The 20,213-nt window shown below is 39.2% G+C and overlaps 1 protein-coding gene across 1 annotated transcript in view; it reads left to right on the top strand.

Annotated features, from left to right (window-relative positions):
- The window catches only part of HMCN1 (hemicentin 1), a 378,057-nt gene that overhangs the window by 219,527 nt on the left and 138,317 nt on the right, over window positions 1–20,213 (top strand). The window contains exons 31-36 of the mRNA XM_024552545.3: window positions 3,668–3,946; window positions 4,657–4,938; window positions 5,751–5,859; window positions 7,094–7,263; window positions 8,380–8,534; window positions 11,745–11,868. Coding sequence (XP_024408313.2) covers window positions 3,668–3,946; window positions 4,657–4,938; window positions 5,751–5,859; window positions 7,094–7,263; window positions 8,380–8,534; window positions 11,745–11,868 — 1,119 coding nt within the window. The remainder of the gene's footprint in view (window positions 1–3,667; window positions 3,947–4,656; window positions 4,939–5,750; window positions 5,860–7,093; window positions 7,264–8,379; window positions 8,535–11,744; window positions 11,869–20,213) is intronic.

The raw sequence follows: 20,213 nt of genomic DNA, 5'->3' as shown, positions 1-20,213 counted from the left end.
ATAAACTGAAAAGCAGGATTTACTCTAATGCTAACTGTTCTTTCGTTCATACTGAATAATTCGGAATGCTACTTACTTTAGGAGAGATGATCTGTCTTTATGTGTTTTAGGCTAACATGTTGCGTCCGATTTTAACAAATTTTGTCAATAAGTATAGATTTTTTTTCAAGTAGTCTTGAGGTTTTTGTATGATATCAATTAAGAGGTCAGTATTTCCTAATTGGTTAATAGATATGTACATCAAATATCAATATCCTTAAAGGGACAAAAAAAGATCCTCTAAAAAGAACAAAGGCGCATGACATAGAATGAAGCTGATGGTATATAAAGAGCTCAATTATTCTCTTTTCATTTCACGTTGGCCTTTATCCTGACCATCTTGTAATATTTTAAATGACTTGTGTTCGTGCTGTTATTTTCTCCCAGCTAAGTCCCTGTCGGAGATGTGTAGCCCTCATTTCACTAAAATTTTCAGTATCCCCTGAGGAAGGTGACTGCCAAAGTCATTTTTCCCATTATGCACACAACCATAAGGAAGGCACGTGAACTTCATGTTGCAGGTGTAAAGAATTACCCAAAAGAAAAGAGAAGCACTGAGTAGTTCGGTATGTTTATTGTGGGTCTGCTTGCTGCACGCTCTGTGTTCCATAGCGCCTGGCACTCGCGGCCTTCCCAGTGAAGCCGTCACTCCATCACGTTGCATGTGAAAGGCAGAAATGCAGTGCGCCTGAATAGGGAAAGAATGGAGATAAGAGTGAAAAATAAAAGAGATGGAGGGGACAAAGAGGAGGGAATGTGAACAAAGAAAGGAACTAAAAGAGCTTTCAACATCCTCTAGAAAGATTGTGCAGATTTAGAGCTGGTAGTCCTGAGGCAAGGATTTTTAACCTGAGGTGAATGGATGAGATTCGTGGGAGAGGTGCCCCGAATTGCATAAAAGTCTTGTGTATGTCTAGATAGGGTGCATTTTAATGCTCAGTGTGGTCATAACCTTTATCTGTAACACCCTTCCTCAAACAAAAGAAGAGGTTTCAGAAAAAGTATATATAAATTAAGTTAAAACAGGAAGTGACATTTATTTGGCAAATTTAAGCAACAGATGGATGTGACATTGTTCTGTGGTTAACTAGAAATGTTCTTTGAGTTATTTTCTTAATTTCACAATGACAAACTTTTTCAGTACAAATGCTATTCCTTTGTAAAACTTTCATGGAGAATAGGCAGTTGTTTGAACCTATATGTTCTGAGATTCATTCATGTATCATTCAACTAATTAGGCTATCTAGCTGATTTAGAAAGTCCCTGTTATTTGAATGTGGAAATTTCCTATGCATTTGTATCCGGGTCTGACCAATGTTGCTGAAAATCAATTCTGAGCTCAGAAAATATATCCACCGCAAATTTGCTGGGGAATCGAGCTCTTGTTTTTGTTGGACAGCATGGGAAATGTATAAACAGCCTACATCACTTGTGATTCAAACAGCAGAATGGCTAACACAGTATAAGTTTTGCATGTAAATGCTATTCTTACCTGCTGATTTTAGGTTGAGTTCATTAAGAAAAATTATCAAGCTTACAGCTAAAATATTTCAAAAATCTTTCAGTATTCAGGTTTGAAGACAAATTTCCTCATTCAGAAAAAAACTCAGTATGTGTTCAAAAAATTATATGGTAGGACAAGTCATTATATTCATCTTCTACTTCTGAAAAAAAATTATGACACTGATAATGTTTCAGCTCATAAAAGCCAGTAAAATACACCATGAACACTACTGGTTTAATAACATATGAATATTTTACACCAAGTGCCTGCTAATGAATAATACAAGGAATAAAGTTAGACCTACGAAACCTTATATTTTAATGAGCTTTGTAAATTTATCTAAACCTCACTTGTATTTTGACTATTATCAGTTTTAATATATCTTAGCAGATTCCACTTCAGATTGTAATGGAATAGTGTTTTTTCAACTTCTTGAAAACATTTTTTGTAGTTTTTTTTTCATACAGACTATTTTTAGAGGCTAATTCTTCAGTTTTTTCAAACTTAACATTGAGCCCTCAAATAAATAAAAAGCAGCTAAGTAATATCAGTAACACCTGTCAATTTGTCAAGAGCCAGGTTTAGCAGATCTCGCCTTAAATTATGTGTGAGAAAAGTTTGTGTGTGTGAATGTTTGTCTCTGTGAACTAGTTCAAAGAATGGTTATCAGGAAATATTGAGGTGCTCTACTCAGCAGCCAGGTCTCGTCTATTGTCCTTCTCTACTAAAAGGAACCAAGGCTTCTTGGAGCCGTGTCAGTTCTAGGGCAGGGACAGGAATATACAAGGTGAGCCCGGAGCACGTAGAGACCCCAGAAAGTACGGAAGTACTAAAATCATAAAATGACATGAGCATGTCAAGGGGACGTAGGAGTCAACTGATATATCTTCCCATGGACCAAACAGGAATAATTTGGACAATAAAACAGGTACTGTAGCCTTAGATTATAACCCAAAGTATAACTTAAGTTTTTGTTAGTCCATATTGATGTGAATAAGTGATTGGATGAATAAATTGGAGAAGAGAGACAAATCTATTATATAGAAGATTCCAAATAAGTTATGTAACTATTCCCCACTCAAGGACGGAATGTAACTTCCTACCGCATACGTATGGGCTGGGAAGAGGGATTCCTTTCCAAAGAAAAGGGGGGTGGGGTGGGGAGAGAGCAACTCTACACTGGAAAAATCTGGCAAAAACTGCCTGGACCAGATTGTCCAGGTTAACGTCATCAGTGATAAATAAGTCACGCTGATAGAATGTACCCTTGATATGATGTCACGAGAATGGAACTTCTGTGATCTTCTTCCCCAAACCCATAACGCTTGTCCAACCATAAGAAAAACATTCCATAAAATATCCTATTCTAAAATAAACGTGTAATAAAATAATGTTAAGGGACTCAACTCAGGCACAGGCCATTTGGTTCCTTTTAAATTGTTGAGATTACAGCCCAGTCCTGGAGTGACCATGTTCAGAATATGTAGCAGTTTTGAGCCACTTGAGTTGTTTTCCAACAGCAGAGTCCTCATGTGGTGTGAGAGGCCAGGCATGTGGTTGCTGAATTATGGAACATACACATGTAGCCAATTAGATGAGTAAGGTTGAGTGAACGAGGTCTTGGCAATTCCAAAAGACAAAGAAATAAGGAAGAAGCAAAAGTTAAAGACTCTGCAGCTATTTCCAGTAGCTGGCTCTGAAAGCACTTAGGCCTTCGGTATTTGTTGGGGACAGGGCATGAAGTTGAATCACATCTGGCATTTTTGCTCCCTCGGCCTGATTTCGAGTGTTTATATCGACTTTACGTGGCGTTCCATTTCGTTTTCCTTTGTTTGTCAAATGTGACATTCTTTGTACTGTAATATGATTCCTTGGACTTAAGTGAACCCATGGAACTAAAGCTGTGACTTTCTGCTTTTACTGAAATTTGAAACCCAAAAGGAAAGAAGGTGATAAAGGTCCACAAAACAGGCAATGAATTAGCAGTAGATAAATCACAAACTTCCTAATTGTCTTTAATTTATATTTACTTGAAGTGCATTATTTACACATCTATAGCTTTGAAGATTTTGATACAGATGATAAAGCTTAGAAAACTTGTTTCTGCTCTGAAATCCTCTGTAGTTCCACCAAGTATCAAAGGAGGGAATGTCACCACGGAAATATCAGCATTGATCAACACTGTAATCAAACTGGAGTGTGAAACACGGGGACTTCCAGTGCCAGCTATTACCTGGTATAAGGACAGCCAGCCAATCACGTCCAGCTCGCAAGCACTCTACGTTGATAAAGGCCAATTTCTCCATATCCCTCGAGCACAGGTCTCTGATTCGGCAACATACACCTGCCGTGTAGCCAATGTGGCTGGAACTGCTGAAAAATCATTCCACGTGGATGTTTATGGTAAGGAAAAAAATATGTGCTTTAATCATGTCTTTCTATCTGTGTTTTCTAATATGCCAACTTTCAGTCCTTTCACTTACAAAGTCCCGGTGGGTTTGATCATTTTCTGTGTGCTTGGGTAGGAGTTAGAAGACTTTCTCCCAGAGTTTAGTATTTGTAAAAGCTACCGTTAGCAGGAAGCGACCCATCCGTTTGGCCAACCATTTGCCTGTGGCACTGGAGGCTACCAGACCATTTGTTTTTGTAGAAAGTGAAGTCATTTTTAGGACTAAGATCATTCTCCACAATTTGCCCTTCAGAAGCCAGAGCAGGGGTGTCAAACTCATTTTCACCAGAGGCCACATCAGCCTTGCGGTTACCTTCAAAGGGCTGAAATGATTTTAGGACTGTATAACAGTAACTACTCCGTAACTGTTAAGGGGTTGAAATTAGCCCTGGCTGGTGTAGCTCAGTGGATTGAGCACGGGCCTATAAACCAGAGGAGTTGACATTACATTCGGCCATTTGAAAGCAACCGCGAGGCTGATGTGACCCCCAGTGAAAATGAGTTTGACACCCCTGGTATAGACTATCTCACAGTATTTGGAGTAGTTGTAGATTGGCTGAACCAAGAAATTCTTTCCTCAACAGCCTAGAAGGAGATGGACCTTAGGATTCCTATTTCATTAGGATTCAAAGAGGTTCTGAAATACTGCTTTTTTGCTACGTAGTTCCTCCAGTGATTGAAGGTGACTCGGCTGTACCGCTGAGTAAGCAAGTGTTCCTGGCTCATTCGCTGACGCTGGAGTGCAAAGCTGCCGGCAATCCTCCACCAGTCCTCACCTGGCTGAAGGATGGTGTCCCTGTGAAAGCCGGTGACAATATCCGCGTAGAAGCTGGTGGGAAGAAACTGGAAATCACCAGTGCCCTGGAAGTCGATCGAGGACAGTATGTATGCGTGGCTACCAGTGTGGCAGGAGAAAAGGAAATCAAGTACGATGTTGATGTCTTAGGTAAATAAGATGCCGCTCTCTGGGTTCCCAGATTCATAGCCAGACCTGACTAGTTTATTAAGCTTGTTGATTTTGGTCATGGAATAGTAAAATTGTGTTGGAGAAGGTTTGGGTTTAGGTTTAGTTCTACTCTGGACTGCACGCTACTGACCGGTGGGTTTATAGCCACAGTCCCAAGACCTGAAAACTCACGTGAATCTCCCATTGATTTTGAGAGGGATACTTTGTGTTTGTAAGTGCATAAGTGCGTTCTACATCTATGGCACCATCTGCCTGCAGTGAGCGAGAACATGGTCTTCTGTCCTGAGCACTGTGCTGAGCCACGGGAACCTTAGCCTTTGGGTCTTTGTCATTATCTTTTCTTTTTCTTTCCGTTTTTTTTGGTGGTTGTTTTTGTTGTTGTTCATTTGTTTCTTGTTAGTCTCTGGGTCTTCGGAAGTCATCATACAACCCTGAGTCTTACTTCTTTACAAATTGAAGGCTTTTGAATAGAGGCCCAATTTTTGAGGTTCCCTTCCCTTACTCTTAAGAAAATAACTAACATAAAATACGAATCACCTTTCTATTCAGATGGCATTGGTAACACCGTAGTGCTAGACTAATTGAGAAAAATCCACAATATGTCAAAAGTATATTTATTGACCCCAGCAAGTGTGTATTATAAAATGTATTTAGCATTGTGAATCCCCTTCATGTACCAATTGCTGTGATACTTAGCAACATTCTAAACTGCAGCTTAGTGTTGCTTAGAGTGATGGTATCCTTTTTCTCGTATACGTGCCGTTGCGTGTTACATCTCTGTTGCTTTCTAGTGCCGCCGTCTATAGAAGGAGGAGACGAAACGTCTTACTTCATAGTCATGGTTAATAACTTACTGGAGCTGGATTGCCAAGTGACAGGCTCTCCCCCGCCAACTCTCATGTAAGGGTTTTGGTATGTCTTCTAAATACCTCCCACTTCTTTGTGTGACTGTTTTAGAGCTGTCTTGAAAGAGGTCCTGTGTCACCAGAAAGTGATTGTACAAAAATGACATTCTTTATACTCCTCCTTAAAAAGACATATTCTATATACAAGATGACTTTTAATCGATTCTCACAGCATCCAATCTGCTCAACTAGAGGAATTCCGTGTATGCCCTTAGAAATTACATTTTCAGTTTACAGAGACAGACTGTTCGGCAGTACCTGTTGGCTCTTCATGAGGCACTGAAATACTTAATGAACAGCTCGGTGAAAAACAGGCGTCCCAGACCTGTTAGGGAAATAGAGTTAGCGTGCATGCGCCCAGGGTCCGGCAGAAGTAAGGCCTGCTTGAGTGTGGTTGGGAGGGTAACAATATGGGTGTCATAATTCATAGTTTTAATTTGAACATTTCACCTAAAATGTCATATGGTATGCTCGAATGTGACATTGTTATGTTACAGAATTGCATGCTTATGATTTTGTAACAAAAGGGTTCGTAATAAAACAGGGGTGTTATTTGTGCCAGACCCTGCACATTTACCAATTTTTTTTCTCATTCCTCCATTCACAAAGCACTTTTGAATACTTATCTTTCATTTCCAAGGTGCTATGGAATACGCAACTAAGGAACAGTCAACTAAGGGGACAAAGTATGTTCCCATATGATTCTAAAACCGTATGGAAAGTGATTCACTCGTGAGAAAGGGAAAAATGTAATGCTATGCACTTTTAGGGTTTTATTTTACAGACGTTTTAGGATTGTGTTTATTTTGTGAGTTAATATTATTTAAACATTTCAAGTGAATAGTATTTAGGGGCGTTTGCCTCATTTTGTCACCGAACGTGAGTAGAAGGGGGAACAACTCAACACGTAGTTATGGGATTCCCCACAGTTGGCCAACTTCTGTGTGGGGCCAGGTTTCCTTTTTTTTCTTTTGCCCATGTACAGTTTACTTTATAAAGTGAGTAAAGAGGAAATTAGGCAAATGCATAATTGAGAATTTATATATATGTATATACACATCTAATATAAAAATAAATCTAGTTCCTTCAAGATATATATATATATATATATATGTGTGTGTGTGTAGATATATATATATATATATATCTACACACACACACACATTCCAGGAGCTTAATTATTTAAAATCTGTATCCACGCTTCTTTTTTTTTTGCCTTGTTTCTATAGGTGGCTGAAGGATGGCCAGCTGGTCGATGAAAGGGACGGATTCAAGGTTTTACTAAATGGCCGCAAACTGGTTATTGCCCAGGCCCAGGTGTCGGATACAGGCCTTTATCGGTGCGTGGCGACCAACGCAGCTGGAGACCACAAAAAGGAATTCGAAGTGACTGTTCATGGTAGGCTGAGGAAGGGCTAAGGATGTTGTATTTAACATTAATTTTTGCATTGTTTCATTACCTAATTCAGATTGCGGCTCTGGATAAATCTTGAGCTGTGGAAGTAGTATGGAGAATGTAAATTTGAGTTATACAATGGTAGATTTTAAGTCATTTTATTAATGCAGAGACTTACCCAAGAGATACTGAATGAACATAGAGCTGAAATGTTAGGAACTGCACAGAATGCTAGGGTCGGAGGCATGAGAGCAAGTAAGATAAAAGAGGTAGGCAGAAAATTCCAAGTAAAAGGGTTATGTCAGCATTGAAGGGTTTAGCCAAAACAGAAGGGAGTGTGAATAAAGTCATTTCCAGAAATGGAAGCTGGGGATGTTATGCAGGATCCAGGGCACGAAAGTGCACTCACAAAACTGGCACAATAGTGGTAAAACCATTCCTGTAAGGACAGAAGCAACTTTCTGCCAGGTTCTTATGTGTCTCGCTTGCCAGCAAAACTTGGGAAGGCGGGACTGGAAGGAGAAACTGGAGAGCCATTTGGAGGTCACTGCAGAGATTTCGATGAATGCCAGCTTCACTTTCCTCTCTGTCTACACAGACTTTCCTCCTTGCTTTTTCGGTCCTATGATAAACTATAGCAATCCTGTTTCTCAAAGGTCTCAACTCCCGGTCCTAGGGGAGGGAACCTGGCAGGGCCGGCTTCAGTTGGGTTCCCGTCCTGGGCTCCATCAGCCTTGTTGGGAGCGGCCATGCTCTATCAGTCTGGGTACTGGAAACTGACCTGCTTTTATGAGCAGCTTCTTTACAAAGGGAGGGTCATAACAGATTGGGAAAACACACCGAAAGGTGTAAGCCAAACAAATGTGGATGGCAGTTATTCTTTGGAGAATAAGATACCCATATTTAAGAAATGAGTAATCACTAAAAATATAACTTAAGTCCATGGGATAAAGTGATTTCACTTGTTTTACAATGCGGATTTGCCCTTTTTAAATTTGTAAAGTTTCAGGTGTTTGCATACAGATTTGTGTTTGACCCCACTGATTGTGCTTTCTTGTTCCCTCCCTCCCTTCCTCCCTTCCTTTTCTCTATCCTGTTTTCTTCCTCTCTTGAATCTAGTTCCTCCAACAATCAAATCCTCAGGTTTCTCTGAGAGAGCTGTAGTGAAATACAAGCCTGTTGCCTTACAGTGCATAGCCAACGGCATTCCCAACCCATCCCTTACGTGGTTGAAAGATGGTGAGCCTGTGAACACTGCCCATGGAAACCTCAAAGTAAGTGTACCTGTTAGTGAGCCCTAAGTGGGAAAGCGACAGAGATCTCCCTGGAGTATCACGTTCTTCTTTCCTAATTGCAGATGCTCCTGCTGTACAGATTTCGCAGAAGATTTATTGAAACAATATGTGTGTTCCTTAGCAGTTTTAGAATTTAACTTCATATCTTGATTTGAAGAATGAAATCTTAATAATGATATCAACTTTTAACTTTTATTATTTTGATTTATGACTGCCTTAATGATTGATAAATTGGTGTTTTATGCATGAACAATGTTCATCGACATTAAGTCAGAGTATCCCCAATATGCGTACTATATCCCCAATATAGACAAGATAAAGTCACGTCTATATAAACCTAACTGAAATGTCTTGAAAAACATATTTTAACTAGCGTGTAAGCTTCAAGAGGGCAGAGATTCAATCCCTGTGAATAAATTCATTCTGTAGCCTTCATCCTGAATATAGTTCCTGGCATATACCAGTATCTCAGTATATAGTTGTTAGATAGATAGATAGATTTGAAACCTAGATAATTTAAATGATGCATTTAAAATCCAGATCAATAGATACTGCTATAGGTTCAAGTTAATTGATTAATGTGCACATGAACTTTGCTTATAGTACGTTTCCGTTAGTGAGTTCTTTTCTCAGTACAAAGAGTGGATATCTGTTCACTTATTATTCCTATTATTCCTACTCCAAATCCAAGGGTATGAGTCTTACACCTTGGCTAGTGAAAAATTCAGTATGTAGCCTTCAAACACAGAGCAAACAGTAATCAACTGTTTGGTAGAAACAGATATTTATCACATAATCATACAGAAGTGTAGAGACATAGAGAGGGGTATGACAACAGGTAATGAGGAAAGCTGTTAAGCATGAGTAATTTATGGAGAAGGCCCTTGAGCAGAGATCTGGAGAAGACACGGGAGTTAAATGGGTACAATAATGGAAAAGAACTAATAGATTATTTCTGCGAAGAGGTACATGGGCCACCAACTTAAAGTAAGGTGAGGATGACACCTCTTGAGGACCTTAAAGCAACCAGTGGAGTGAGGGACAGAGAGCAAGCATGAAGTAGTATTAGGGGGGGCCAGAGAGCAGATAGAAGGCATTTCAGAAATACTAATGATTTTACTTTTACTTCAAAACAATGGTAGATCTTTGAAGGATTTTAAGAGAGGAGAGACATGATCAGGTAAGCATTTTAAGCAGTTAACCCAGGCCCCTTTTGGAGAATGAATTGAAGGATCAAGAGCAGATGTGTAGAAATCAGTTAGGACTTACTTGTCTAAAAGAGAGAGAAGGGAGAAATTTGACTCCCGTGCTGGCCATGGACATGAGGATACAAGGATATAGGCAAGAGTTATTTATGGGTTACCTCGTTAGGGTTCAGTGATAGTTCGCTTATGAAAGGTGAGGGGAGGAAATTACCGAGGAAAACTCACAGGAATTTAACCACACGAATGTGTAGATTGTCATGCCATCCAGTGAGACAGGAGTCTCTGGAGGAGGACAGGTTTGAGGGGTAGAAATGTGATTTGAGTTTCAGACTTTGGGGGTCAAGCTGATTTTGAAATAAACTAGAGAAAATGTCGGACAGGCCACTGAATATGTGGTCCCAGAGCTCAAAGGAGAGCTCTGGCTGGAGAGGCCGGCACGTAGATGGTTGTTGAAACCCTGCTCACGGTTCAGTTAAACCACGGGGAGAATAAAGAGTAAGAAATGGCAGAGAGAAAACTGACTGAGTTAGTCATAAGAAATTATGGCATTTAAAGACCACATGCAAAAGCCCAGAAGTGAATATAAACATATGAATGTGCTCCTTAACATGTTTAGTACAGTATGGCCAGAGAATAGTGGGAGGTCACATGGGAGTGTATGGAGAGATCATTTGGGGTCAGGGTGCGGTTAGGCTGGAGGGCTATGCTAAATTGGGATTTCATTCTGGGCAAAGTAGGGAGCCATGAATGAGTTTTGAGGGAGGACTGGGAAAAGGATCAAATTTGTGTTTTGGACAAATTATTCTTCTAACAGTATGCAAGATAGATTAACACTTTGGGAGGTTGGAGACACTGGAATATAAATTAGGCTATTATAATCCCACAGTGGCTCTGAGAATGGAAAATGGAGGATCTGAGAAACACAGAGTGGTGTAATTAATAGGAGGGTCCGAGTGGGCTCCAAAACCCAGGCGACTGGGAGAACAGCGGGTGCCATTAAATAAGATTGGAAACAGGCAATGGGAAGTAGGTTTAGAGATACAGGAAACAATTATGCACTTTTTTTGGATGTGTTCAGTTTTGCATGCTAACCTGTCCAGCAGAAGCTGGAACCACAAGTGCTGAGCTCAGGAGACAAGTGGAGGCCAACAGTGTAAATTGAGGAGTTTTCCCAGGATTCTTCACTGAAGCCAAGGGTTTGGCTGAAAATGATCAGAAAGTTAAGTTCCCTCTTTATGGGAGGAAGAAGCAGATTCTGGAACGTCATCTAAGGAAGTCAGAGAATGACAACTGAGGGAAAATGCTGTGTCTTCAAAACCCAGAGAGCAGAGTGATCAAGGAAAACATAGCCAACAATGCCAAATGCTGTAGATGACAGGGGAGTATGAATGAGTCCACTACACAGGCTGCTGGGCATTGCGATGGGAAGTTAGTGGTAGCCTGTGAATAATCCATTTTAGAAATAACTGCCGAATCTCACCCATTCCAAAATGGTGGAGGATGGTCGCAGTAAGGAAAAACAGGAAGAAATTTATCTGCATTTCCATTACTTACACTTTATAATTTTTATTGTTTTTCTGGCCCCTGTGACCATTTCATCAAAACAGATTGTTGTTTTAAAGCTATTCATGAAGTGTTATAGACATGTGACCATGTTTTCTCAAATAGCTTAAATTTTAATCACATAACTCATGGTTCAGTGCTAAAGTCTTTTATTCAGTGGAGTTTTATGCCTCTACCAGCAGGCTGGCCTTAGGTTATTTTCTGTTTTCCAATGAATAAGAAAAGCTTCTCAATCAAGTCAATTTATTTTCTCCTGTGGGGTGAAGTCAGTTGGCTCTAATCTTGTAAGAGATAATTAAGATACTGGCATAAAAATAGAATTGGATATTAGAAATGCAAATGAGCTTGTCTTCCTTCACAAAGGGTTTCAAGTCCAAGTGTAAAGTACCAAATGTTTACCGTGCTTCCTGCTCCCCATTAGATACAGTCCTCCGGTCGAGTCCTGCAAGTCACCAGAGCCCTGATGGAAGATGCCGGCAGATACACGTGTGTCGCCACCAACGCCGCTGGGGAAGCGGAGCAGCACGTTCACGTGCGCGTGCACGGTAACGCCCCTCCCAAGTCTTACAAAAGGGTATTTCTTCGACTTTACAAGAGAACAAGCGTTTTATTTTAGCCTATACTAAAAACAACAATTATTGTAATTAGAACTGCTCACATTACGGTCTTTAGTTATCAGGTTGTCAAATAAGATGATGCATTAGAGCTCATAGATAAATAAACACTCTACCCTGTGTTTTAAAGGATGTGAATTCTGTTGATGACTTTCTGCGGGTAGCTTGTTGAAAAGACAGAAGTTGCGAGGTTGTCCCTTAGCACTGTCTGTGATTTTCTTGCCCGCCTAAGGGAGGGATTTTGTGAGGAGAAGCTATCCTTGAGGCCCGATCTTCTCTCTTGTGCTTTAATAAAAAGTCTCGTGGCCATGGACCACCTCGTGAACATTACAGCTTCACAGTAAACTTGAAAGACTACCTGACCTTGAATGGAAGACTTCTGTTTCTGGAGAGTCACCAGAAAAGGCTAAGAAGTATAGGCTTGGACTTTCCTAGTTCAGCCAAGGATATTTGCAGAGAGCTATGCGAGATCTCCACCTAAGCCTTATTCATTTTCTCTACATTATTCATGTGATTCCTGTTAAGCCATTCATTCATTCATTCATTCATTCACATATTCACTCCACATTTACTGAACAATATAGCCTAGAAGACTGTCCCAGCAACTAGCTTAATTCTAGGTACATATGAGGCAGTCAGTGAATACTTAACAAATGAAAGAAGAAATACTAAGTAAATTAAACCATTTAAATTGAACATTGAATTCTTCTAATCTGTTTCTTCACATGTTTTCTTTTATTTAAGTCAACCAGTTAGAAGATTCAAAACATCAGTTCACTAAATGTTTCCAGTAAATCAGTTTATTCCCTAAAGATGAGCATCTAACTTTTATGGACATCATACACACAAACCATGTTCCTTACAAGGACCTTGAACAACCAGTATCTGACTGGAACCGTCTTGGAATTGGCTCACCAAGCTTGAGGCTTGGGGAGAGGCTGACCTTCTTCTCCTTAAGTTGCCTTGAATGTACCTTGCTCCTCCTCATAAGGCCTAATATCTGTCCCTGGTGCTCTTTAGCAGCTGTCTTGCTGTCTACTCCGACCTCCACTTCCATCTAAGAGTAGGCTGGAAAGGGCTTGCTCTGTTTTCCTCACTTTTCTACCCTGAGGCTCCTTGTCTCCTCCTTCTATAGGCTATTTACCCACTGCTCTCCAGCAGTGTCTGCCCTTATCTGATCTCCATTGTTGGCTAAGAGGAAATGGTTAAGTGGGATAGCTTGTTATGTTGCAATCATCTCTTGCACTGCGGTCCGGCTGACTTTGGCTTAAATTCTGTGCTAACCATGATCTAGGTACCCTTGAGCTAACCACTTATTTTCTTTGAATATCTGACTTGTGGAGTGCTTCTGAGGATTACAGGCATTAGATATAAAATGTCTCCCACGTCTACTTTCCCAGGTGATCCAAAAGAAGGATGTTTTGGGTTTCTAGAATGGCTTGAAATACTTAAATGATGACTCTCTATTGGAAAACAGAATGTATGTCCCCAGAACCGGGAAGAATTAAACTTCATTGTTTGTGGAACCCAAACTTCAGTGTTCATAAAGTTGTACATATTGCATGTTAAAGCTACAGCTTCCTGGGCCCAGCCCAAGATCTTCTGAATCTGCATCCCTGATGCAAGTGGTCTGTGTACCATTACGTGGAGAAACATTGGCCCGAACTCTACAGACTGGCCTAGAGCCTTGCCAGGGTGGTCAAGAATGACTGAAAACCAAAGTCCATGAGAGAAAGCAAGCATCTCATCAAATCCAGAGCAAAAACAGAAGAGAAAAGGCAGGGCCAATACCTAGGAAAACATGTCTGTAAACCTAGGGTCTGACTATGGCAACAAAATGTACGTTAGCAGGAGATGCAATTAGGGTACACACAGCTAAAAGGAAAATCACCAGAGTGGGGGGGACAAGCTGGAAGACAGTCTGGATCAATATGAGAAGACAGAGGAACAGAAGATGAGTCCTTATGAGGATTTATTAAAAATGAGCCAGTCAGATGGGGAACATAAAACAGTCTTTTTGATATGAATGACAAATAGCATAGAGTAGAGGTAAGATATAGGACTAGTTGAAAATGTTTTATCTCATACCATCTTGACTTCTCTGGATAACAGTTCATCAGCCTGAATGGAGAATAAATAACAAAGGGAACTTTTAACGTAATACTTACTACAATCCACCTGGAGGAAGTAGTTGGCTGAGTGAGTGTGACAGGAATCTGGACAGAAAGCTGGGGTATCACCTCCGCACTCAGGGCAGCAACATTGTGCCAAATACAAATGACCCCAAAGTTGCCCTCCTCAATACCTGTATTAACAACTTCAGGGAGAATTGGAGATGTTTAAAAAAAGTGTAGGCATTTCTAAGGGGTTGGTTGATGACAGATTTCAAAAAGATCTCAGAGGTTAAAATGACAAGTTAATCTGATGGGAAAAACCACATAAGAAGAGGGTGGAGAAGAGCGGCTTAAAGACACCACCCACTGAAATAGTAGATGCATTAATGGCTTTCTTCTATTGCTGTGGACACGGCAGTTCAGTTTAACAATAAAGTGAATCAATCTTAGAAGTCAGGCATTGAAGCCTTATACTATGAAAAACAAGAAAGGAATTGATCCTGTTACTCTCTTTTTTCTAAATCCTCACCTGGGGATATGTTTATTGACTTCAGAGGGAGAGAGGAGGGGAGAAAAAGAAGAAAACATTAATATGAGATCGATGTGAGAGAGATACCCGGAATGCACCCCAACAGGAACTTGAACCCATAATCTCTTTGGTGTATGGGCCAATGTTCCAACCAGCTGAGCCACCTGTCCTGGGTTCCTGTTATACTCTTGCCCTCTGAATGCTTCCAAAGTAATATGTCTAATTCTAGTGCTATATATTAAAAGGGACATTGAAAAGACGTATAAGGAAGCAGATAGCATTTAATTTAGTTCATTTATTAATTTATTTAATCAATTCTATAGTTGCCTTTTAAGTTAAGATTTGTTTTTACCCCAACCTTTATGGTTGGGGTAACACATTCAGCAAATGAGCGTTTCTGATAGCTGTCATCCAGAAGTATTCAGTCCCAAGGAAGTCAACCTCCCAGCTGTTTGGTATTTTCTTTTCTTAGAAAAAAAAGATCATAGATGCTTCCATTCTTCTCAAGCATGGGAAAAAAGTCTTTCTAAAAGCTAAAGTAAGGGTGGCTGGTCTGGACTGGAAGACCAACTCATGATCATGAGTAAAGGAACATTCCTGAGACGCCCCCCGGGGTTTCCGGGGGTGTTCTACGTTTTAAAGAAGGCAGAGGCTCTCGGTGGGTGGTCCTTTTTGATCATCCAGTTTTCATAATTCTGGAAGTTCTAATTCTCAAGACCGAGCTATGAAATTATGTCTAAACCTCAGGTATTTGCCAAGTGAGACAGATGTTTCCACAAACAAACGATCATATCGGGTCTAATGGCTCAAGCATTTATTTCATCTGCACTTAATTATTTCCTAGGAAAAATCAGCCATGGTGAAGCACCCAGAAGTAAATAAAAGCACGGGCTTTGAACTGGGTTCGTTTACTGCCAAGTGACAGCTGTAGAACAGTGTGTTTAAGGATTAACTGCTTGCAAGTTCAGTTTCCTCATCTGTAAAATGGGAAGGGAAACCATGATCAGGGAGGTTGCTGTGAGGATTAAGTGAAGGAGTATGCAGGAAAAGCTTAGCCTGGTGTCTGCCTCCCAGTCATCATATGGCAGCTTACCCACTGTTTTGGCCAAACACATAGTTGGCTCCTGCCCTTCTCACTGCACCAACATTTTAACAAATATATTTAAGTTCTTTACTGTGGGCCAGGAGCTGTCTGGGGTCTGTATTAGTTGCCTGGTGAAAACCTTAATGGAGCACCCTTAATTTAATCTTATTATTTTAAAGTATTTGCCTGGCTAACATCTGCTAACACCCACTAAAAAAAGGTTTCTCCATTGTTTGTGTTTTACTAAATAGTTCAATTGTAACCTAGAGGAGACTTGAGAATATTTTTTCCCCAAAAAATAATGTAGGGGGAACATTTTTTGCTTTCCTAATGGATAACTTCAGTTCAAGAATCTCCTATTTCTTCAGTATAGATGAATTTATTACTCACTATATAATAATTTTGGTGGTCAGGGAGGATTAACTCACCCAGATTAGTTTTAGATCAGTTTTAAATTAATTCAAATTTAATCAAGATTTGAAAAGTCATTTCATGCCTTTGAGGGATTAACGTAATAGGCAGAATCTAGCCTGTGGCGTGTTCAGGAGAAGGTGCTGCGGTTTTGCCATGATACAGCTTTGGAAGAAGGAAAACAGTGGAAAAAACCAACAAGTTGAATGGAATTCCGCCTCCTGCTTGGAGTATGCAGACATTTTGTCATCGTTATCGTAATTATTGTTACCTTACTAATGCTTCTGTCTAGAAAAGTGTTCACCTGAATTCAAATTGCAAGACTATTCCTTGAAATGCTAGAATGGAGTCATTGTATTTATATTTACTTTTTACCTAAAAAGTCCCAGAACCGTTTGTTGAAAAGACTGTTTTTCCCCGTTGAATGGACTTGGCACTGTTGTTGAAAATTAGTTGACTTTAGATGTGTTTATTTCTGTAATCTCAATTCTCTTCCATCGCCTAAATGTCTATACTTATGGCTGGACCACACTGTCCTTTTTAGTCATTCCCCCCCCCCAGCTTTAGAGGGGGACATTTTCCTTTTATTCCTTTTCCCCCCTATTTAAAGTATGATGACTTGATATATGTATACTTTGTGAAATGATTACTGCAATCAGATTAATTAACACATCCTTGGCCTCATGCAGTTCCCTTTGTGTGTGTGTGTGTGTGTGTGTGTGTGTGTGTGGTGAGAACACTTGAGAGACACTTTTTCTCTGAATCACTATAGTCACCAAGCTGTACGTTAGGTCCCCAGAGTTTATTCATCTTATAACTGAAGGCTGGTGCCCTCTGACCCGCCTCCCCTCATTTGTCCTGCCCCCCAGCCCCTGCAGTCACAGTCCTACTCTCTGCTTCTGTGAGTTTAACTTTTCCACATGTAAGTGACGTCATGTAGTATTTGTCTTTGTCTGGCTCATTTCACTCAGCATAATGACCTAGAGGTTCGTCTGTGTTGTTTCAAGTGGCAGGATTTCCTTGTTTGTCGTAGCGAAAGTTTAGTATAGCGTAGTATAAGCTTCTTATACATTTCGGGTGTTAGCTTTTTACCAGGTCAGCTGTGTGGTTTGCACATACTTCCTCCCATTTCCTAGGATGGCTTCTCATTTCGTTGATGGTTTCCTTTCTGTACAGAGCCTTTTAGTTTGATGTCATTTCCTTTGTTTATCATGCTTTTGTTGTTTGTGCTTTTGGTGTCCTTGCCAAGACCAATGTCAAGAGCTTTGTCCCTATGTTTTCTTCTAGGAGTTTTGTGGTTTCAGGTCTTACATTTCAGTCTTTAATTCATTTTCAGTTAATTTTTAAGTACCACACTGTCTTGATTAAATTGATTGATTTTCATGTTAAACCAACCCTGCCTTCTTGGGATACGTCTTTCTTAGTCTCGTTACATAATCTGTTTACATATTGCTGGATTGATTCACCTTACCAGTACTTGGCTGATTATCTTTGTGCCTGTCTTCATGAGCCATATTGGTCTCTCACGTCTTTTTATTGGCTGTCTCCATCTGGTTTTGCTATCATGATGAAATCGGCCTCTTCGAATGATTTGAAAAGTGTTCCTTCTCTGCTCTGTTTTGAAAGAGTTTGTGAAGGGTTCATGTTAATTTTACTTAAATGTTTGGTAGAATTCACCAGCAAAGTCATGAGTGCCTGGCATTTTCTTTGTGGGAAGTTTTTGATTACTAATCCAGAGATCCTTAAAAAGTCGAATGACAATTCCAGCACTTGTGTGTGTGTGTGTGTTTCTTATTTAAAGGAGGGGTGGATTTTTGGAGTCCTTACTCTGCCATTCTTGCTGACATCTAATCTTTTCAACCGACCCAGTCCATGGGCCTTTCATTTCTAATTCCTACCATATTGTTTTATCGCAGCGGCTACCCAGTCTGTCCAAGCCTTCAGTGATCACTTCAGCCCAGAAGGCTTTAAGTGAGGGTTTAAATAACTGTTTTGAAGGCATGGGCCACAGACTAATTATTTTTCCTTTCCAGTTGAGAAAGTCAGATAGCCATTTTTTAAAGTTTTTTTGCCCTTTAATAGCATATCATAAATCAGAATTCAGTAGAGAAAACAGAAATATTCTAGGCATTTTAAACAAAAAAGTGGGTAATACACTGAATAAGATGGATGCAAAGGAGCTACAGGTGTTCAGGAGGAGTGGGTTCTGGGCTTTCTCTTTAGGAATAACTTCCAGAAAAACAGAAGTCTGACCCAGAAACACATCTACTTCTGAGGACAGACTCTATTTTAAACTTGGGAAAAACCAGCTTTGAATGTCATTGCCGTTTTTGTTGTTATTGCTTGTTTTCTTTGGTGTTGTATAACACTTTTATTTTTATTATTTCTTTATTCCTGACTTCTTTTAGTTTATCTAATTGGTCTTTTCTAGAGTCTGAGTTGAATGCTTAGAACATGTATTTTCATTAATAATTAATTTTTAATATATTAATGAGGGCTGTAAATTTTCCTTTGAGTAGTGTACTACTTGGTGACATTCCATTGGTTTTAATTTTAATCAATCTCATTCAAATTTATATTTTCTAATTCTATACTTTTATCTTGATTTTCTCTATAATGATGTTTTTTTCTTTATATAGAAAGCTTTATATTTTCTTAAGTTTTGTTTTATTTTTTTAAGATTTTATTAATTTTTTTTTTTAGAGAAAGGAGAAGGGAGGGAGAGAGTGAGAGAAACATCAGTGTGTGGTTGCCGCTTGTGTACCACCCACTGGGGACCTGGCCCGCAACCCAGTCATGTGCCCTGACTGGGAATTGAACCAGCAACCCTTTGGTTTGTAGGCCAGCACTCAATCCACTGAGCCACACCAGCCAGGGCAGAAAGCTTTATATTTTTATTGTTGATTTCTAGTCATTTTATTATAGTTTTATTAAATTATGGTATAAATGCTTTATTGACAGTTTATGGTCCAATATATAGTTACTTTGAAAATAGTCTATAGGCATTTGAAAATAATGTATGTTCTTTGTTAACTACAAATACACATGTATACACACATACATCTGGATGGGTAATTTTAATTTTCAAATTCTTTATAACTATTTTTGTTTCACTATGTAGTCAATTTCTGAAAAGATATACTAAAATATACTTTTAGATATTTCACATTTTTTCTTCCTTTTAAACAATTTTTGCTTTGTTATTCAATGCATAAAGCAGTGTCACTATAATGGATTGTTCATGCACTGTAACAGTTTAATCAACATGTTGCTTAGGGTTTAAGGGTTTTTGCTTTTTGTATCCCAGTTGTCAGAAATTGATGTCGCCCTTCTTGTCCTGGTACACCTCTGTTGGACTCTTACTGTGAACATTTTTGTGGATTTTAAAATTTGTGTGTTTTTATCCACTTGGATTTTTTAATTTAAAAAAATCCACATTAACTTTCAGTGTTAGTAACTCTTTGCCTATTGAACAGGAAAATGAACTCACTCATATTTATGCTCTTGATTTAAATATTTAATTTGATTTCTGCTATCTTATTTAAGTCTAATCATTTTCATTGTTCCCCATTCTCCTTCCCTCCTTCTCTGCTTTTGCTAAACTAATGGCTCAATTGCTTGATTATACGTGAGGTGGGGGTAAAGGGCTTGAGGACATTGAATGAGTTAAATTTAGCAACTCTTTAATATGTAGTATTATAAACTTCAAATATTAACTTACATCTACAGCATTTCTCTAAATAAAAAAGACCTGTAATTTACTTACAATTTTTTCACCCTGGCATCTCTTATATTCTCCTTAAAACAATATTGAAACCATGGGTATTGTTACAAATTATCATTCCTTTTACACTATGACTTAGAGTTTGTGAATTCCCACATTACATAATGGAGCAGAATTTTCTATGATTATTTAAAGTTAAAAATGTAGTACTTGAACAACAGTTAAAAAAGTTTAAAAAAGAGAGAGAAAGCAGGAAGTCCCAAAGAATGAACGGTAACAAGTAACCAAATGTTGTTATAGGTAAAATTTGTGTCTCTCTGGAAATAAAAGGATGTTATTGCAAAGGTAAAAAAAAAAGTAGTTTTCTGTTTTATTTTACCAACAATTTAATTGTAACTTGTATATCCAAAGGAA

This window comes from Desmodus rotundus, chromosome 12 (genome assembly GCF_022682495.2).
Source record: "Desmodus rotundus isolate HL8 chromosome 12, HLdesRot8A.1, whole genome shotgun sequence".
Lineage (NCBI taxonomy): Eukaryota > Metazoa > Chordata > Mammalia > Chiroptera > Phyllostomidae > Desmodus > Desmodus rotundus.
The sequence above is the reverse complement of the archived record's forward strand: the minus strand, read 5'-3'. Positions and strand labels throughout refer to the sequence as shown.